Here is a 21,849-nt window from a genome sequence, read left to right as displayed (position 1 = left end):
GATCTTGAATTATTAATCTTCATCTCAATATCTGTATATTGTATAAAACCATTAAACTCTCTCCTCAAAGTAATTTCTGTTCTATAACAAATGGTATCATAGTAAGGAATATGATTACAGCATATTTAATAGCTATTTTAGCAGAACAAAAATCCCATCCTTTTAATCTTTCTAGAGTACAAAGGCAAAACGCACCTGTTTTACTTCTCTCAGTGCAGGGAGGACAAGTAAGGATATATCATAATATCTTATTACAAACATTGGTTTCTAGTTCTGGATTAGCAAGCAAGCTCAATTAACTCAGAGAGTAAATTTAATGAATTGTAACAGATTATGGTAGACCAAACTAGAAATTGAATTGATAAAAGAGAATTCAAAACCCAGGTTGGAAGTTGATAAGATACACAACTGAGATGAATACAAGCCATTCCGAAATGCTCACAAATTACAATTTTATAGATCAAGTACATTTAAAACATAGCACATATTCATATATTTGCAATCATGATACTTCCCCCCCCCACCCGCCATGATGGAAAATGGCTTTGCCTGTACATGTCATTTTGTACAGCTTACAATGTTCTATAACCACAATACAATGCTGCTTTAAGGGTCTGGAAAAAACAACAACCCTGTCTTTCATATGCTATCGTTTGTTGCAAAGCATTTTTCCCGAAGTATCTGCATAGTACTAATACTGTTGAAACTTTAATAATTTCAACAGTGAAACATGAATGATCACCACAATTCACAAATCAAATTTATCTCCTTTGGCTTCCCTTTAGAACCAATTACATTTAAGAAATATACAGCAATAGCACTTATATACCGCTTCATAGTGCTTTTACAACCCTCTCTAAGCGATTTACAGAGTCACCGCATTGCCCCCAAAAATCTGGATCTTCATTTTACCCAATTCGGAAGGATGGAAGGTTGAGTCAACCTTGAGCCGGTGAGGATCGAACTCCTGGCAATCAGCAGAATTAGCCTGCAATACTGCATTTTAATCACAGCTCTATGTAAAAAGAAGGTGGCTGTCTCTCAGCCCGAATGTATACCGTGTTTCCCCGAAAATAAGACAGGGCCTTATTTTCTTTTGCCCCCGACCCAAATTTTGCTTGGGCCTTATTATCGGGGAGGGGAGGAGGAATTATTGGTTTGGGGTTGCCGGGTGGCTACTCTCTTGCGAGCCGGCGCCTGAAGAGCTGGGCACAGCCTCAGGGGCAAACGGCTGTGTTGCGCTATCGCAACAGTGCAACGAAGCCACCATGAGGTGACCACGCTCATGAGCAGGCACCTGGCAACCCCCCTTTCTAGCCTGGCAGAGTGCCACTCACTGACCCAATAATATCCCAAAGGCGCTAAGCCGCGTGGTACTCTACCCGGCTGGAGAAGTTGTGCGAGCACTTGTTCTGCCTCCAGCTCGCATGCCTCCCAGCCTCACCATGCCCAGCTCTCGCTGCAGGGCTGGGCCAGGATGCTGCCGCCACCGTGGCCCCGCCACTGCCGCAATTCTCCAAGCATAACTGGCTTCCAAACTCCGGAGATCTGCTGCCAAGTCTTCCGGCAGCGGCCGCTCTGGGATATGCTCTATGGTTGTGGGCTGGCTGTGGGAAGACTCTCTGTCCCGCTAGAGTCTTCCAGCAGCGGATCTCTGGGGTTTGGACGGCGGTGGTGGCAGCAGGGCCACGGCAGCGCCCTGGCCCAGCCCTGCAGGGAGAGCTGGGCATGGTGAGGCTGGGAGGCACGTGAGCTGGAGGCAGAACAAGTACTCGCGCAACCTCTCTTTCCAGCCGTGCAGGGTGCCACGCGACTAGCACCTTTGGGATATTACTGGGCCGGTGAGTGGCGCTCTGCCAGGCTGGAAAGGGGTATTGCCGGGAGGCTGCTCATGAGAGCAGCTGCCTGGAAACCCCCCGCTCCAGCTGGGCACAGCACCACCCACCAACCTAGCAGTATCCCAAAGGCGTCAAGCAATGTGAGCACCTTTGCCCCCCTCCCCCGGCTCCTGCAGCTTTGCGCCTTGGGGATATTGCTAGGTTGGTGAGTGGCGCTCTGCCTGGCTGGAGGGGGGTTGTACAGGGGGCTTATTATTAGAGGGCTGTATATTTTTTGCCCACAGGAAAAATATGGCATGGCCTTATTATCAGGACATGTCATAATTTCAGGGAAATACGGTATGTGGAATATTAGAATGTCTTCAGTGAATATTTCTCAGTTTGTATTTGCATATCAGGTTTTTAAATTCAACATGATAAAAGATAAATTCTGTACCATTAAGATATGAACTGAATTAGGCATGATACCAATCTTTTTACTATAACTATAGGGAAGCTGTACATAAACTTTGTTATTCATGAGAATAACTAAGATGTCATTTTAATTTATTTTTTTTGTTTAATAAAAGGAAAGTTTGCAAAATGGAAAGTAATATACCAGTAAGTCCCAGCTCCTTGTGAAGTTAGGTCCATTCCATCAACACCATAGCTATCATCATCCATTATTTTAGACAGGCCAAAATCTGTGATTTTTATTTCTCCACATGCTGTTCCATCAACCAAAAGGATGTTTCCTATCAAAAGAAGAAAATTGGAACAACTTTTGAAGCAGCCACATGAACTCTAAAAGATGTGGGTATTTGAATGATTCAAAGAGAAGTGCTTTGTTCATAGTTCTGCAAATCATGAAACACATCTGTAGTCTTTGTTCAACCCTAAAAACGATTACATTCTCAATGCGTATACACATTTGCTTAGCTACTTTGCTTCATTGGTGAACCCAGGAAAAGTATTGTCTACGCTTACACAGACCCACAGAGTTAACAGAATACAGCTTTCAAAGCAACCAATGAGTTTTACAACTTCAGTGAATCACTTATTCTGAGATACTCCGCTTTCAATTGCATTGCACAGCCCTAAAAATTTTACAGAACTGAAATATCTAACAGGCATGTTATAAATCACAAATAAACTATTCATAGAACTATCTCACGTAGCAAACTATTCCTTTGAAAGACAATTTATTTACTTTATTTATTAAATTTTTGTGCTGCCCATCTCACCTGTCAGACGATGCTGGATGACTTACATCTGGGAAAAAGATAAAGTTCCCATATCTCAAACATCTTAAGTTCCTATATTTCAAGTCACAGAATGCATGCAAACTTAGTTATTTACCACTAAGCCTATAAAACTTTATATAAGAATTAGTATACATTTCATAAATTCAAATCCAAATTATGGATTTTTAAAAAAATAATGCACTTTTGGGTATTGTATAAATGCATACTATTTGTACTGAATTTTATTGTTTTCATGTATTAAGCATTTAATAGAAAAACAAAAGTTTCAAGAACTGGAAAACAATGCCTGCAATTATAATTGCACGATAATTTTGTTACATTTCAGTTTTTCTTGATTGACTAAGCTCTGTAGCTGCTCTATTTTGTTATTTCTATTTGTACATTATATTGAGTATCCACTAAGAAGCAATCCAAAAATAAAGCAACAAAATAAAATTATTTCCTACCTATTCAAAAACAAAAATAAAATTATGTTTCTACACAGTGGAAGCAAGTTAGGCTATTGTTATTTTATATTCCAGAATAAAAACTCTAATGTTGATTATATTACATAATAAAATAAGTAATATATAAATACATAGATTAGATAGATAGACAGACAGACAGATGATAGATAGATATAGATATATGGTCTTGTTGTATTCGCGTGTTTTCCCGTGTAAGATTGAGATTGTCTTTCTATAAATCTTGGTTGGGGGGTGGGGGGTGGAGTGCTGGCGTTGTTTCAGTAAGTGGATTGATTGGCTGTTTCCAGACATCTGGAAACCAGCCCTAGTCAACGAGCCCCACCCACCACTCAGGCCGTTACAACACAAAACAACAACTGACACACAGCCAGCACCAATGTACCAATCATGATACAGCCACACAGCCAATCAATCCACTTACTGAAACAACGCCAGGACCCCCCACCCCCCCACAAAGATTTATAGAAAGACGGCAACTCCGACCACGCTTTAAGCCGAAAACTCCAGCCTGAAGATGGCGAGTAAGACCTCACTGAAACATTGCCAAGACAATCTCAATCTTACACAGGAAAAGACCCGAATACAAGAAGACCAACATACCTACACCCGTGAAAATCTACGAATATATATATGTCGTGTTTCCCCAAAATTGCGAAGAAGTGAAGAAGCGAGGTGCGCCTCTTACCTTTCCAGGTCCATTGCATTCCTCGCCCTTTCGCCCATTGAATCCCCTTGTAAAAAAAATGAGTTCAACTTCATGAGTTCAACTTGTGAGGTTTTTTTTACAAGGGAATTCAATGGGTGAAAGGGCGAGGAACATAGGGGAGCTGTCAGTCTTTGGTAGCGCTAGGACGCGCGTCTCGCTTCTCCCCCCCCACCTGCCACCCCTCAGTAAAGGAATGGCGGGGAAGGGAACCAGACAGGCTGCCTTTACCATTGGGACGAGGTGGGCCGCGAGGCGTGCCTCTTACCTTTCCAGGTCCATTGCGTTCCTCACCCTTTCGCCCATTGAATCCCCTTGTAAAAAAAACCTTGAGAGTTGAACTCATGAGGTTTTTTTTACAAGGGGATTCAATGGGCGAAAGGATGAGGAACACAATGGACCTGGAAAGGTAAGAGGTGCGTCTCGCTTCTCCCCCCCCCACCTGCCAACCCTTGTTAAAGGGACGGCAGGGAAGGGAACCAGGCAGGCTGCCTTTAGCATTGGAGTGGGTAGTGTATTTTTGCGCGAGAAGGAACAGGCGGGAAGGGGTGATCACATTGCTGGCCTGCCGCTGTTTTTGCAGAGGGCTCTTTTGTGTGGGAAGGAAGGGCGGGAGATGGAAGCACTTTGCTTCACCTGCTGCTGTTTTTGCGGCGAGCCCTCTTTTTGCCCCACAAGCTGTACTGGTAGGTGGTACAGTGGTAATGGCAGGGACCGGTTTCACATGCGCTTAAATAGTTGGGGTGGGCTTATTTTCAGGGGATGGTTTATTATGGTGCATGCTCTGAAAAGCCAGATTGGGATTATTAGCAGGGCATGTCTTATTTTCGGGGAAACACGGTATGTATAGTAATTTAAATTAGGTCATGATTTCAGCAATATGTTATACTTAGCAGCCCCTTCCAATGTTTATGTGTGGTAAGATGGGTTGAGAGAATGATAGGACCAAGGTGAGACTCAATCTGCCTCTTCTTGTCCTAGTCTGACACTTTAAGCCCTATCCTATGCTGTTTTTAAACAAGGCAAACCTGATGGATTTAAAGGACAAAAATAGAAAATTCCCTTGTTAATAAGCATGAAGCGAATGATATATTTTGCAAAAATCTATATATAAAGGAAATTCTATTAATATTTCTGACTTACCTGGTTTAAGATCATAATGTATAATGGGCGGTTTAATTTCATTCAGATATCGCAGTGCATTTACAATCTGCATTACAATGGACCTAGCTTCCTTCTCAGTCATTAGTTTATGTTGTTTGAGATAGAAATCCAAATCATTGCCTTCACAATATTCTAACACTGTACAAAACCTACAAGTGTAGAAACAAAGATATATTTAAGCATAAAATAAAAATATGAAATAAACTGGATATTAAAGATATTAATATAATTCAAATTGCTCTTAAATAAAGAGGTATTATTTTATATACTTACGTATCTGTATCCAAGGAGAAGTAATCATAAAGTTTTACTATCCGTGGATGATCCAACTCTTTGTGTATTCTGTACTCTCTGCAGGCATGCCTTTTGAAAAAAAATGGGAATCATTAATCATGAATACTGGAGTATCATTTTAACTTGCCACCAGCAGAAAGATTTTTTAAAAAAATGCTTACTTGTGATAGTTTTCCTTTTTCTCATCTCTCCAGCTTTTGTTAAGTTGATGTATCTTCACAGCAGCATATCTTTGCTCATAAAGATCAAATGCCTGCAAGACCCATTAGATGACATTAGTAAACAGAAAAATACTGTTAAAGTTTCAAGGAAGCAGCTCCTAACACTTCCCAGTACCATATGAGTCTCTAGACTTTATTAATTGAAACATGTAAAATGGAGATAAGTTGAATTTGGAATGTTGAAAGAGCTCTGGAGATATTTTCTTCCAGTAATTATAATGGGGAAGAGGTTGAAAATTTGCCATTCTTTTTTGTGTGTGATTTATGATTTATGATGATTCATCATAAAACATCTTTTTTTCTAAAGGAAAATTGATCACGTTTACAATCTTGTTTTTTTTTAATTATAGGCCCCGTTTTGTAAACTGCTTTGCAAACTATGATCCCCCCCCTTTTAATGACCTTGTAATACCTTGCAAAGGAGTAGAGGCGACATTATTATTATTATTATTATTATTATTATTATTATTATTATTATTTTATATAATATTAAAACAGCAACAAACTGGTGGGAACATCAGCCTGAAAAAGTCATCGAAAATCAGATGGTCAAATCTTGTGGGATTTTCGCATACAAACAGGCAAAATACTGGCGCATAATACACCAGACATCACACTGGTTGAGAAAAATAAGGTCACAATCATAGACATCGCAATACCAGGTGATAGCAGGGTCGCTGAGAAAGAACATGAAAAAAATCGCAAAATACCAGGACTTAAAAATCAAAATTCAACGACTATGGCACAAACCAGCAGTGGTAATTCCAGTGGTAATTGGCACACTGGGTGCTGGAATTACATTTAAAACAGTTAAAAATTGACAAAATCACCATCAGTCAAATGCAAAAAGCCGCACTGCTTGGATCTGGGTGGGGCCCGACTAGTAACCAATGCCAAATCCGGCGAAACAACTGGCCGCTGTGATACAATTGTATAATAATTATTTATTTATTTGGAGTTTTTATATGCCGCCCAATCCCAAACGACTCCGGGGGGCTTACAAGAAATATAAAAAGCACATAATGACAAAACAATTTAAAACAACAGACAGCCCTCATACATTCATTCTAGTCGGGGCTGGACCTCAACAGTGAGGTCAACAGCCCCAGGCCTGCCGGAACAGCCAAGTTTTTACGGCTTTCCTGAAGCCCATCAGAGTCGGTATGGTCCAGATTTCCGGGGGGAGCTGGTTCCAAAGAGTCGGAGCAGCCACCGAGAAGGCTCTCCTCCAAGGGCCCACCAGCCAACATTGTTTGGCCGACGGCATCTGAAGGAGGCCCAATCTATGGGATCTTACTGGCCGCTGGGAGGTATGTGTCAGCAGGTGGTCTCGAAGGTATCCTGGCCCTAAGCCATGTAGGGCTTTAAAGGTAATAACCAACACCTTGAATTGAGGCCGGAGGCCAATAGGTAGCCAGTGCAGCTCACGGAGGATAGGTGTAACGTGGGTGTACCTCGGCACACCCAATATTGCCCGCGCGGCCGCATTCTGAACTAACTGCAGTCTCCGAACGCTTTTCAAGGGTAGCCCCATGTACAGCGCGTTACAATAATCCAGCCTCGAGGTGACAAGGGCATGAGTGACTGTTAGAAGCGCATCTCGGTCCAAATAGGGCCGCAATTGGTGCACCAGATGAACTTGGGCAAAGGTCCCCCTGGTCACAGCCGACAGATGATGCTCCAATTTCAGCTGTGAATCCAGGAGGACTCCCAAATTGCGAGCCCTCTCTGAGGGGCGTAAATTTTCTCCCCCCAGGGTGAAAGGACTGTCCAAACAGTCCTTCGGGGGCAACATCCAAAGCCACTCAGTCTTATCGGGATTGAGCACAAGTTTGTTCGCCCCCATCCAGATCCTAACCGCCTCCAGGCATCGGCACATCACATCCACCGCTTCACTGAGCTGGCAAGGGGCAGAATGATATAATTGAGTATCATTGGTATACTGATGATACTTTACCCCATGCTGTCGCATGATCTTACCCAGCGGCTTCATGTAGATGTTAAATAGGAGGGGGGACAAGACCGAACCCTGCGGCACACCACATTCGAGGGGCCTAGGGGGTTGACCTGTGCCCCCCAACCAACACTGACTGCGACCTGTCAGAGAGGTAAGAGGAGAACCACCATAAAACGGTGCCTCTCACTCCCACCTCCCCCAGGCGTCGCAGAAGAATACCATGGTCAATGGTATCGAAAGCCGCTGAGAGGTCAAGAAGTACCAGGATAGAGGAATAGCCTCTATCCCTGGCCCGCCAGAGATCATCGGTCAGGGCGACCAAAGCGGTTTCCGTACTGTACCCGGGCCTGAAACCAGACTGAAAGGAGTCTAGTTCATTCAAGATCTGTCGGAGTTGAAGCGCCACCACCTTCTCAACAACCTTCTCTAAAAAAGGAAGGTTGGAGACGGGACGATAGTTTTTCAAAACAGCTGGGTCCAGGGAAGGCTTCTTGAGGAGGGGTCTTACCACTGCTTCTTTTAATGGTTGTGGAGAAAAAACCCTCCTGCAAAGATGCGTTGATAATTGTCTGGAGCCAGCCTCGTGTCACCTCTCTGCTGGTCGAAACCAGCCAGGAGGGGCACGGGTCCAATAAACAGATGGAGGCACTCATCGCTCCCATGGCCTTATCCACTTCTTCAGGGGTGACAAATTCAAACTCATCCCAAAAAATCTGATTAAGACTACCCCTCGGCATCTCGGCTGGTACTGCCCAAGCGGAGTCCAGGTCTGTCCGAATCTGAGTGATTTTATCCGACAGAAACTGAACAAACTCCTCAGCTCTTCCCTGCAAGGGTTCCCCCGCCTCCTCACCTTTCAGGAGGGAGCGGGTCACCCTAAACAGGGCGGCTGGGTGAGATTCCGCAGACGCAATAAAAGCGGAAAAATGCATAGATTTTGCCGCCCGTATCGCCACTAGATAAGTCCTAATAAAGGCTCTTAATAGTGATCGATCAGACTCAGAGTTACTAGCCCTCCAATGCCGCTCTAGGCATCTCTTTTGGCGCTTCATCTTCCGGAGTTCCTCGGTAAACCAAGGTACCCTCCTGGATCCGCTGCCATGGAGAGGCCTCAAAGGCGCAATCCGATCCAATGCTTCAGTCGCCGCACTATTCCAGGCAGCGACCAAAGACTTGGCCAGATTGCGGACAAGGGAGTCAGGTATCTCTCCAAGCTCCCTCTGAAATCCCTCCGGATCCATCAGGCGCCTGGGGCGGAACCACTTAATCGGCTACGCCTCCCTGCAATGGGGGAGTAGTGTCATGAAGTAAAGCTTCAGCAAGGAGTGATCTGACAATGACAAGGGCAAGTTCTCTATTCCCCTTAAATCAAGATCACGTCTCGACTGCCCCAAGAGAAATACAAGGTCAAGCGTGTGTCCCGCCCTGTAAGACGGACCCTGAACTACCTGGGTCAAGTCAATGGTTGTTATGGAAGCCATGAACTCCTGTGCCCCATTTGAGTGTTCACCGAGAGACAGCAGATTAAAGTCCCCCAATACTATAAGTTTGGGGAACTCCACCACCAACCCGGCTACTGCCTCTAGTAGCACAGGCAGGGCTGTGGTGACGCAGCTGGGAGGCAGGTACGTCAACAGCAAGCCCAATTGAACCTTTAGGTCCAACTTCAAGAGGAGAGACTCACACCCCACAATCTCTGGGGCAGGGATCCTGCGAGGAACTAACGACATTCAGACGATAACTGCTACTCCCCCACCCCTTCACTGGTGTCGTGGTTGGTGGAGCACCTGAAACCCATCTGGGCACATTTCTGAGAGGGGGACACCCCCCTCTTGGCCCAGCCAGGTTTCGGTTATACATGCCAGGTCTGCCTCCTCGTCCAATATTAGATCCCGGACGAGGAGGGCTTTTTTCACAACCGACTTGGCATTTAGCAACAACAACCTGAGACCAGGGCCCTGTACACCTCTGACACCAGATCCTTGAGTTGAGCCTGAGGGGCCAGAACAAGCAATCACTGTAATGTAGCGAGTCCTTCTTCCCCGGTAATGGCTAGCCCTACAGCTCCCGCCATATCTGCCCCTCCCAGTCATGACCGAAATGCTATGACGTCCCCCTATCCCCATAGACCCCTCCCCCTCTCCCATGGCCCCCCTTCTTCCCGGCAGGTCATGTATTCCATTCACACCAGGATGGGAGGTGAGTCTGGGCCCCCATCCACTTCTGCTTCTGCACTCAGTGGAGGGGACTCCAGGTCGCATCCTTGATCCTACCATACTTACCGATCAAACATTCTCTTCAGACACATCCCACACTAATTACTAAAATACAATACAATAAATTAAAAGTGGGCACATTTTCTCTCACATTCATACACTCATACACCCAGCAAACCAGCTAAAATGCCGTTCCTGAATAGACAGGCAATTAAAATAATTAGATTAATTAGAAACAATAAAAATATTATTAATTTTATTATTATTATTATTATTATTATTATTATTATATTTATTATATTTATTATTATTATGCATGTATTAGACAGCATATATATGCATAAACATGATTTTGGATACATGAAATGGATATGAATAAAAAGTAATATTAGGGACGGTACGCATGTTGCTGCGCTTATACACCAATATGCCTACTCTTACAGACCTCTTAGGAATGGGGTGAGGTCAATAGTAGACAGTCTAAGGTTAAAGTTTTGGGGGTTTGGGGAAGAAACCAGAGAGTCAGATAGTGCATTCCAGGCATTGACCACTCTATTGCAGAAATCATATTTTCTGCAGTCAAGTTTGGAGCGGTTTACCTTAAGTTTGTATGAATTGTGTGCTTGTATATTGTTGCATTGTTGTGGTTGAAGTTGAAGTAGTTAACTATATGATTAAAATATGTTTTAATTACCATCAATTGAATGTTTTATCTGAGATCATACACAATCTTAACTATAATTAACTGAACCAAAGTAATTTTATAATCTATGGTCCAAAACTTAATAAACCACAGCTCTATACAATTGATAAGAATAGCAGAAACAGCATGTTGTTAATACAAATGAAAGTAAAAAGTTTTGAAGCGTGTCACAATAATGCTAAAAGAAATATATTGCTTTAAACATATTAACAATGCCTTAGGAGGATTTCTTTAGAAGCGTGTTAGCAATCAATGTATACTTATAACAAAAAAAGGGAAGATGTTACCTTATATACTTCACTAAATCCACCTCGACCAAGTAAATGAAGTAACAAGTATCTCTCATTTAATGTTGGATGGTCTTTGAACCTTAAAAAAATTAAGCACAAATGTGGTTTATAAACAAGACAGAACTTTAAAGTTAGTGCTATCTACAGTAAGTGTTTAAACAAGCAAGGGGAAGAAAAGAAAAAGTTGAAGAAAGCTACTTATTGCAGATGTAAGCACTTATTTTCATCTCTGTATAATGCAGGGAGTCTAAGATAGATCACATTAGTATGCAGCTGCCTGTGCTCCTCTGTTTACAAATAAGAAGGAATCATAAGTTATGCAACAAATGGCATCTGGCAGGAGTCATTGCATCTGGTTACTACAGAGGCAGATGGGGATCAGAGCCATTATGCTATGAGCTCAATCAGAAGACTGGCATTTAAGACACTATGGAAGGGACCCCAAATAACTGCTTCATGAATTGCTTCTACTTTTATCCAGAGATCCATGAATGGGGATTTTACAATATCCTTACCCTGCCACGCCCACCAAGCCTGCCCACAGAATCGGTAGTAAAACATTTTGAAACCCACCACTGGTACAATACCTGTAGGTTTGATTCTTTATGCTTTAAAAAAACCCTCAGCTAATCATTGCTATGGGTCATCCTTTCCACAAAAAGAACAGGATGCATATCTGGGGAATATAGTTTTTTTCCACTCTCCTTTGCAACCTCGAATACCTGATGACATTTGGGAGTGGCTCTACATGAAATTGGAGGAACTTAATCCAGTCCTTGCATGAAAGGAGGAGCCATTCCCACCAAAATCAAACACAGATGGTCAAATGCCAAATCAGTTTGGCAGCAAACAAGGACTATCTGAAAATAAGATATGATTTTCTACTACTTCAGAGGACTCTTGAGATGCATAAAAAGAAATTGGAAGCTTTTAAAAAATTACTATGAACTACCACACAAACTTTCAGGATATAAAGAATTTAATGGGGTAGGGATATTAGAAAGGGAAAAGGAATGAATTGGCTGGTTAAATCTAATAGTGAATTTTCAAGTATCTTGAAGGAAGGAGGGTTGTGAGGTAACAAAAGTCTGCTCCCTGCATTATTTAGTGATATTTTAAGATGGTGAGAATGCAAATGAACAAGAGTACATTTTCTACTTTTCAAAATCATCATTAATGTGTATTCTGCCTTTTTAAGAAAAAAATTCTCAGAATTATCTAAGGAAGTTAATATATATTTTGTGTTATTTTATGTTTACTTCAAGAAAAACAAGAGTGAAAAAGAAAGCCAAAAACTGGCTAAGTAGAATAACAGTATCTTTTGCTTATTTTTGTGTCACATTTTTCCAAAGCCAGTAAACATTGAGAAAATGGAATATGGAACATTAAAATCTAGAACCTTACTGAGAATTATCTTCATTGTTTATTCTTTTGAGTTCTCGTATATGAAGATTTCTAACTCTTTCCAAACGTTCAAGTTCTGCTTGTATTTCAGCTTCTTCCTGCAGAAAATGTTACAAAAATGAACAAGGGGAAAAAAAACAACAATATTTTATCCACATCTCAACTGCAATGGTGATAAAATAAAGCAACAAACTACTACTTTCATTTGTTGGACCCATTTTTTTTACTGATCCCAATTAACAACTTTCAACCAATTTTGAGCACAAACTAACAGCAATTTGGATTAGAGGAGAGCTAATGTTCTTCCAAAAAAGGTGAAAGAAAGTAGGACAAAGGTACAACAGACACATCTGCATTGATATTCAGGAAGATTCTTTTTTAATATATATATATATATATATATATATATATATATATATATATATATATATATATATATATATATATATATATATATATATATATATATATATATATATATATATTTGAATAAACACAACAAACACCACAAAAATATCTTCCATTACAAATTGTAAAAAGTGTGTCAATTGGTTACAAAGAGCTTTTGTGCATCCCTTCCACAGTCATCACCTACAATTCGTATCGTTATATATTTTAAATCAAATATATTTATATATATTACTATCATCATACCTCAATCTTCATATGACTATAATTGTTTTTATGTCCCTTTATATAAAATATTCCAAAATTTAAAGCAAAACCACATGGCATTCTGTTATCTATTTTCAATATCATCCAGCAACATTACATCTTTATAACACTTTCTAAATAAAAATTAATTATGTTTAATAACAAAGTTTCTAAACTTCCTTTCTTAATCACTGTTTACAATTTATACTGCCACTGTAGTTTCAAAACAAGGTTTTGTTTTCACTTCACTCCAGCTGCCAAAGAAGCATGCAAAGAGCACCTGCATAAACAACCCATGCTCTTCTCCTTATCTCTTCTATAAACAAGCTGAAGCCTTTGAAGGCAAAGTCAAAATGATCAAAGAGAAAAAAGAGAAAGCAATATTTCCAGGACTCAACCTCCAACTGGCAGTGCAACTTCTTTTCGCTCTGATATTACTACCCTCTTTATATTTCTTTTATATCTTCTTTTATTCCAGGCTTAAAAGAAACAAAATTCTTAAATGGAGCAAAATAAAGAGACAATACCTATCCAAACCAATATTATAAAAATAAAGAAAAAGATTTAATCCATAGGTAAAAAAAGAAATAGAAGAAGAAAAACCAATACTTTCACTTTAAAAAGTAGGAAATATTTGCAAAACTTCCATCCATAAAAGAAAATGAAAAAAAAGGATAACACACTGTCCAATATAGCTTAATTTCACCGCTTATTTTCTTTTCTTTGCAAGTTTAATTTAGCTTTGATTTTTTTTGGAGCAGTCTCTTGTATAACAATAAAATTTCCTCACCAGATGGACACACTTTCTCTTTCTGCTTTCCTCCCGTTGTGTCCCAACTTCAGCAGCTTTTCTCACCGGCAGGAAGACATTCTCTTGGATCAATCAGGGACTTTGTGATATCCCTGAGATCAACAAGACGTACTTTTTCCTGTCACCGTCTCTTCGGGACGGTTTAGGTCCAAAAGGACCATCCAGAGGCAAAAAAAATTGACTGCGATCTCGGAGCTCCGAAATCGCACGTCATACCATTGCGACATCAGCTCCTGTCGATATTCAGGAAGATTCTAAAGTAGATAATACTAAATGGTTCTGTCAGGAACAAAACTGTGTCTTATCTTGTTTTTGATCAAGTAAATTCCTTCATTGATTGCCAAACTTCTTACCAAATTCATATGATATACTGATTAGCAAACTAATGAAACAGGTTGACATTAGAATAAATGGATATAGACATTTTAGAAAAATATATTTATATTTTACATAAACACACACACAATCATGTGTTTCATATTTACATTAAACTGGAACAAAAATGGAATGAAGTGCTACAAAAATCTATCCTTGGTCCAGCCCCCTTTAATATTTTTATTAATTACGAGGAGGAGGAGGAGGAGGAGGAGGAGGAGGAGGAGGAGGAGGAGGAGGAGGAGGAGGAGGAGGAGGAGGTTGAAACACTTCCAGTCTGATTTACAGATGGCATAAATTTTGGTAGAATAGCTAATTTATTAAAAGACAGAAATAAAATTCAAAATTGTAGTATCACTAAATAAATAGATTAGAGAGAAGAGTTACAAATAAAACAAAAATCAAATAAATGTAAATAGCAATTAAAGCAAAATTAATTTAGAAAACAAAAATCAAATGCATGGGCATAGAATAGGGGATGCCTAATAGTAAATTACAAAAAATATGAAAAATTAAAAGTATGACTATAAAAAAAGGCAAAACCAGTTTTAATTGTATCAAGAGAAGCAAACTAGTTTCTGATTTCTGGGAAATGAAATAAGCATTCTACTTCAGTGGTCCCCAATCTTTGCGGTTTGTGGCCCAGGCGTGGGGGGAGGGAGAGGGGAACTGGATCACATGAGTGGCAGGCCAGTGCACACGCAGCCGTAGAATGGTGGGTTGGCCCACTCTCATGGCCCAATTCCAAATAGGCCACGGCCTGGTAGTGGGCCACGGCCTGGCACTTGGGGACCCCTGTTCTACTTTATACTGTCTTGATCATTCCTTTCCTGCCTATGAGCTCTGAATATTCTATTCAGTTGTCAGGATGAAACTTGCAAAAGGATTCAGACAAACAGATCTAGAAGTTAAACTACTTGATAAGAAAGTGAAGAAACTGAGAATGTTGATAAGGAAAGAATGAGAGGGGATATGACAACACTTTTTAAATAACTCATAGTATGTTACATAAAGGAAGGCCAAGAGTTTGGGAGAACACGGAGAAATGGATTTATCTAGAGAAAGCAAGAGATTGTTAGAAAACATTTTCTAACAATAAAAACAGTTTTACTTTTGAACAAATTAGAGAGAAAGAGTAGGAACTTGCTCAGTGGGTGTGTTCAAGCAGATGTCAGACAGCATCTGTCAGGAATATTTTAATTTAGATAGCTGCATTGAACAAGAAGTTGTATTGAATAGCTTAAATTATTCTTTCCAGTTCTGTGACTTTTTTCATAGTACAAGAATATAAATTAAACTGAATTGCAGCTAGTTTCAAACCTAAGTAAATGAAAAGCTTCCCTAACTGACCAATCAAAATTAGTCCTACTCATTGGGCATGACAAGGAAATATATACATTGCTATATGTGCCAATTTCTCCAGCATGTTTCTCATTTACAATCTTGATATGACACAATGGATAATAAATATCTACTTTGGACACCAATCCAAATAATACTGTAATAATCAATCCAAAAAACACTCATTGCTTAAAACTGATCAATATTTCTTCAAGAAATTAAAAATTAACCACTTTTAAACAATGAACAAAGTAATAGATCTCTTAACTATTTTGATCTACATTTTCTTTGGATGTTGCTGATCTTAAAGAGCTCAGATAATATAAAAATGTAACATTAGTGGGAAACCTTTTATTCTTTCCACAAGCAAGGATACTATGATGGCCACAACTTTGAGGCCAGGTTATAAGTACTACTCATTAAGCATCATTATAACTTTGAATAGTTGCTGAATAAGTGGTTGCTAACTGACTACTATTTGCAGAGCAATGCACTTATATAATGTCAACAATATAGACTACATTCATATCTAGACAGAAAACATTTATGTTCCATAATATTAAGTAGAGAGAAAAGGGTTCCAGTTACTCTGCAATTTAGAATCTTAAGCAGCTGTGCTTTATCTAGGAATGGGAAGAAGGAGATGTATGTACCCAAGCCTGCTATCTCCAACTGTAAATAATCATGCCAGCTCTGCTAAGAAATGTGACTGGGAATTGAAAAGAAAATACAAGTGAACGCTAAAGAAATCCTTGCTTTTCTGTGTCTTGTGTATAAAATCTTGAGAAACTACAGTAAACCCCTATGACAAACTGTTTTGTGTTTTTTCAATGACATACTATGTTCATACCCATCCTTTATTTATCTAATTTCATGTATTCGGGTACCAATTCTCCTATTTGAAAATATTCATATTAAGGATGATTTGTGTTATTTATCATTCTTAGTTCTGAATATTCCAAAATGTTATTCTAACATTAAAGATCAGTAGTTCTTAAACTGGGGAAATTATCTCCAAGGGTAATTTTGGCGTATCCTAGGAGTAATGGAGCAATTGGTAAATGCTTGTTTGAGAGTTGAAGATTCAGTATGGGACTGCTGCTACCGAGATGTTTGTATAAAACAACAGAGCCTGTTTGGCATTTTTTGAGACCAGGAAAGGCGGTAAATGGATCAAACAGTTTAGGAACTACTATCCTAGGTAACTAAACCAATCCTGCCTGCCAGCTCATGGAACATTATAGCAACTATTAAAATGGATACCTTCTTCTTCTCTATCTGTATCCAAATTTTCAAATATGCTCTGGAGGCCTAGAATATCATCTATAGCACAATTGGGATATACATTTAAGTTAGAGGAAAGGAAACCAAAAGAAAAAATGCAAACTGAAGCCCATTCAAACAACATAGTGTATAGTTTTATATCAGGGGCTATGGACACAGGTGTACAATCATCATCTTATCAATGGTACAAAAAATAACAAAAGAATCCAGTATGATTGGTTAAATTCTGCAAAACTTTTCATAATTTATTTTAAATATTGAAGGCACTTTAACCATACTTATCCATGTGTAGTGATACAAAACAGCAGAGAAAGAGAGGAAAAAGGAAACGAATCCAAAAATGTTTGTTTTGGTTTTGTTTGTGCATATTCCTGGTTTTGTTTGTTTGTTAATTCAAACTGATTATGACTAATAAGAGACTGATTAAATGAATTTCGGAAAAAAATGTGAGTTAGTATGTTCAAAAAAAGGGAAGTGTAATTCTAACATGGATTTCAAAACCATATCTTTTCTTTGAATTGTGGAACACATATTTTGAGGAAAATGTAGCTTTTTAAATTATTTAACGAAATCAGGTATCTGTGAAACACTGCAGGTTGGTTTGGTGACATTTATTTTTATTTGTCTATGTTCACTATACACAGTCCTATGGATAATTGTGTTTTGTGGATACTTTTACAAGCATTTAAAATGAAATAATTATTATATGCACAATATGGAATGAAGGGAACAACTGATTTTCTAGAAAGGAACAAAAACATGGGAGATGAAGTTTAACAAAGTGGTTTCTTGTGTGATTATAGCACTTCAAAATAATCAAAACTAAGAGTGGATTAGGAAAAACTGAATATGTTACATACCTTTTTGAGATGTCCTAATCTAAGCTTGAAAATTTCTTCTTGTTCATGATATTCTGCTAGTGTTAGCCTACAAGGGTAAATACAAGTAATACAATTTTAAAAATCAAATGGAAAATAATTGCATATAAAGACAAATTTTTCTTCTAAATATAAAGAAGCCTGTACATGACTTGAAAATGATAGGTAACAAAGCTTGTGCTTTGATCTGATACAAATTAAGCACCTCCATGCAATTCATTAAAATAGTTTGACATTTTACAGATTTTGGTGTGGTTATGCAATTGTTTTAGGAAATCTGCTTACTGAAGTTCAAGCAATTTATAAAGCAGCCATAAGTTTTGTTAGGTTCACTTAGAACCTTGGCAGTGAACCTATGGCACATGGAGCCATATCTGCCAGCATGCAAGCCGTCAGCTAGTGCACATGTGTACACTGGTCAACTAATTGGCGAAAACAGCCTCTGCAGGCTTCAGGAAAGCCTCTGGAGCCTGGAGAGGTTGAAAAACTGGCCCAACAAGCCAACCGGAAGTTCGCTTCCAAATAGAATGTGGAATAGAATATAGATCGTTTCCAAACTTCCAGTTGGCCCGTTGGGCCCGTTTTTCGCCCTCCCCAGGCTACAGAAGCTTTCCTGAAGCCTGTGGAAGGCAAAAATGGCCTCCCCTGCTCCCCCTGGAGGAAATACCAAGCTCAGCTTGGAGGAGAATAGTGCGGTGTGCATAGGGGCGAGCTGTTATGCACGCATGCGCATGTGGGGGCGTGTTTTCCATTATCGGTTCCAGCATGTCCATGCGCCCTCGCATTTTTGGCACCCAACAGCAAAAAAGTTAGCCATCACTGACCTAGAACACTGAAAAAGATCAGTGTGTTTTAACAAACCTGAACAGCTATGCATCCCTCCCAAAAAAAATCAATATTGAAGTGTACCCAGCCCTATTTTTCAGACTTTTCCTTTTCCTTTTCTCTCTCTCTCCTTCTCCCTCCCCTCCCCCCCCTTCTCTCTCCAACACTGAGAAGTGGTACTGGAGTTCTAATAATGGTGACACTAGAATTTTAATCCAGTCTAGAAGTGATCCTGGAAATCCAATAATACTGAAGATCTAATAATGTGGGATTACCCATTAAGAAGTATGCTTTATTTGAACACTAAACCACTGATTACCCTAAAAATAGTAGTTTCAAAGAGGTTACACTTTACAGATCAGGAACAAGATTTTAAGACTCGTCCAGAATAAAATCCTTCTATGAATTTGTTTTTAAAAGTATATTCAGATCTTGTATTTAACTGTATAAACATAATTCATCCACCATTAAAATCTAGTCCAAGTTATGCATTTCCTTAAATATGGATATTTATACAAAACAAATTTTATTACACATCTGCCACCAAAATGATCATGTAGGAAACAAGTTCTTTTTCACAGGGGATGGGAGAAGCTATAATTAGCATGATCAAAAGTTCCTAGTCTCTTTATGAGTTTTATGGGGAAGAGCAGGCAGGTAACAAAAATGTTGATCACACACAAAAATAACCTTAAAAATAACCTGTGCTCAGTACACATTGAAAATTGGGAGAAAATATAATTCCTCTCTCTAGTGTCCTTATACATGGCCCCTTTGCCATTAATACTAATGAATTCCCACACAGAGCTGTACTGCTTTATCTATTTATACTGTATGTATTGACACATGCACGTGTGGGGTGTTATGTGTGTCAACAATACCAAAACTCTGGGCATGACCAGGTGATCAAACACCCTTCCTTTTCTAGACCTTGTTAAAGGAGGGAAGGGGTCACTTTGATCTCTCGCTTATGCCTGCCATTTGGCATTGCTGACCCTGCCACAGATGCCCCTGTATACATCCATTTGTTTTTAAGTAAATGTTCTGAGCTTACAATTGTGGCAAATTGGGCCTAACAAATGGATCATTTTCTGCTCCATTGACGGCTTTGTTTTTCCTCTGTTTAGGCTCTGAATTGGCAGAAGGTGCTTGAGAATTAGTGGTAGCTGGAGGTTTCCGTTTTGCAAGAAGTTTCCTTTGTCTTTCAATATCTTCTCTTTGTTGGTTTACCCACTCCTGTTGCCTGCAAATCAAAATATCACCTTTAAACTGCAGAACTTCTCAAGAACAAGTTACATGTTTTATTAACTTCTGGCTTACTTGTTGCTTTTGGTTTATTGCAACCAGGCAGACTACTTATAGACCTGCTTATATTGTGGATTTGAGATCTTTTCACAAAAGACCAGCAAGTTATTTATAGACAATCGCCAATCTGAAATCTGGAACGATCTCCCCGTGGAGATTCGTACCCTCACCACCCTCCAGACCTTCCGCACAGCCCTCAAAATCTGGCTATCCCGTCAGGCCTGGGGCTAAAGACTGTAACCCACCCGAATGGTATGAATATTGAGTTTTTTAATGACGTACTGTCCTACGTGTTAAATGTTTGTTTCCCCCCCCCCTTTTCGAGTTGTAAGCCGCCATGAGTCCCCCCAGGGAAAAGGGCGGCATATAAATAAACTTCTCAAACTTCTCAAATCTGTGATCTATGTTTATAATAATCTTTATGGAAAGTGGTCAATACTCTCCTTTTGAATTACTCAACTAATGTTTGGTAGGTAGGTAGGTAAGTGGGTGGGGGAAGGAAGGAAGGAAGGATGATTAAGTACTCTGTTTCTTTCATTTTTAAAACAGAATAATAATACTGTATATAAAACTAGTCACAGCACTAGCTGTTTGAACTAATATAAATCAACCACTCCGGGGAACTGATGATTACTAGCAATTTAAAAACAAAACATTGACTAACTTTACAAGATTCTGAAATGCAAAGCCATCTGTCCACTGTTCAGTAAATGAAGCACCATGTCGAACAGTTGTAAAATGCCCAAGGCGTAATCTGTCTTGCATACTTTTTTCTCTGCTTGCCAGCTTTTCTTGCGTGCTCTAAAGAAACCAAAATATTCAAGAGGTGTGACTTAACTGTTTCTGAAAAGGCAATTTTATCTACTAATAAAATATAATCTAGATATGTTCCTGTGACATTTTTAAGGCATTTTGTAATGTTATACAATTATTTTTATTTTTCCTAAAACATTGACTTTAATGCTTTTATTTATTGTGTACAACTCAGCAATCTTTGTTCAAGCATTATTCAATATTTTCTTAGATTAGAAACAACAGCTTGCTTCTACCACTTAGTATATCAGCTGAAATCACCAAAGCTAAACAGAATATCCTGTTTCAGTAACTTTCAAGTGCCATGGTACAGGATCACACATTTTTTGAAAAACTTCAAAATCAGAATTGTTAAAAAATAATTATGGACTTCACCACAATATGGCTGTCACAGGATACCCATTTATTCAGTCAAGGTAGCCACAAACTGTTCTATTCAATGATTGGAAACTGCTCCACCTATCAGCTGCCCTGATATTAGAGCATCTGACTGACTATGACAGAAAAGTGGAGCTCTCTCACAAGGTGTCAATCACAGCAATTCTGTCAGTATTTTGATCTAAGGATTCTCTTACTAACTCATTTTTGATTGAACTATTTCTGGTCCCATTCTCTATTTATAAGGTCAAAGGAAAGTTTCCTTTCTATAGCATTCTAAATACAAATAAAATACAACCCAACTTACTTTTTCAATTAAAAGTTTCTTGCTCATTGAAATGCATTTATTTAATCTTTCTTTATATTTTTCAAGTAACTTTTGTTGTTCATCTATTTGCCGTCGTAAATCACAATTAGCCTAAGAATTAAATGAAAGTATGTACATATTATGAGTATGGATTATAAATTGCATATAAATAAAAGTACAGTTGTATCGCCTCTTGAAAACCTTGGCATTTATTTATAAAATAATTTGCAGCAGAAGTGAGGCTAAAGAATTAATTTTAAGCATATGGAAACGTGGGAGGACAATATATTTAGAACATGATAAGCAAATTTTATGCCATTTTGTTTTTGTATTTTGAGTCAAATACAACTATATAAGTTACCATTTTAAAACAGCAT

General features: G+C 39.2%; 1 protein-coding gene across 1 annotated transcript in view; it reads right to left on the bottom strand.

Moving 5' to 3' along the window:
- TLK1 (tousled like kinase 1) overlaps positions 1–21,849 on the bottom strand; it is a 79,640-nt gene that overhangs the window by 7,290 nt on the left and 50,501 nt on the right. Inside the window, exons 9-18 of the mRNA XM_014073601.2 lie at positions 21,473–21,583; positions 20,639–20,775; positions 19,724–19,912; positions 17,827–17,893; positions 12,502–12,599; positions 11,095–11,176; positions 5,872–5,963; positions 5,690–5,779; positions 5,396–5,565; positions 2,437–2,572 (exon numbers count right to left, since the gene is read on the bottom strand). Of these exons, the coding sequence (XP_013929076.2) occupies positions 2,437–2,572; positions 5,396–5,565; positions 5,690–5,779; positions 5,872–5,963; positions 11,095–11,176; positions 12,502–12,599; positions 17,827–17,893; positions 19,724–19,912; positions 20,639–20,775; positions 21,473–21,583 (1,172 nt within the window). The remainder of the gene's footprint in view (positions 1–2,436; positions 2,573–5,395; positions 5,566–5,689; positions 5,780–5,871; positions 5,964–11,094; positions 11,177–12,501; positions 12,600–17,826; positions 17,894–19,723; positions 19,913–20,638; positions 20,776–21,472; positions 21,584–21,849) is intronic.

Source organism: Thamnophis sirtalis, unplaced genomic scaffold (genome assembly GCF_051295495.1).
Source record: "Thamnophis sirtalis isolate CommonGarterSnake01/CBP01778 unplaced genomic scaffold, rThaSir2_p1.2 scaffold_1, whole genome shotgun sequence".
Lineage (NCBI taxonomy): Eukaryota > Metazoa > Chordata > Lepidosauria > Squamata > Natricidae > Thamnophis > Thamnophis sirtalis.
Note: the sequence above shows the minus strand (reverse complement) of the source record. Positions and strands in the feature narration are given on the sequence as shown.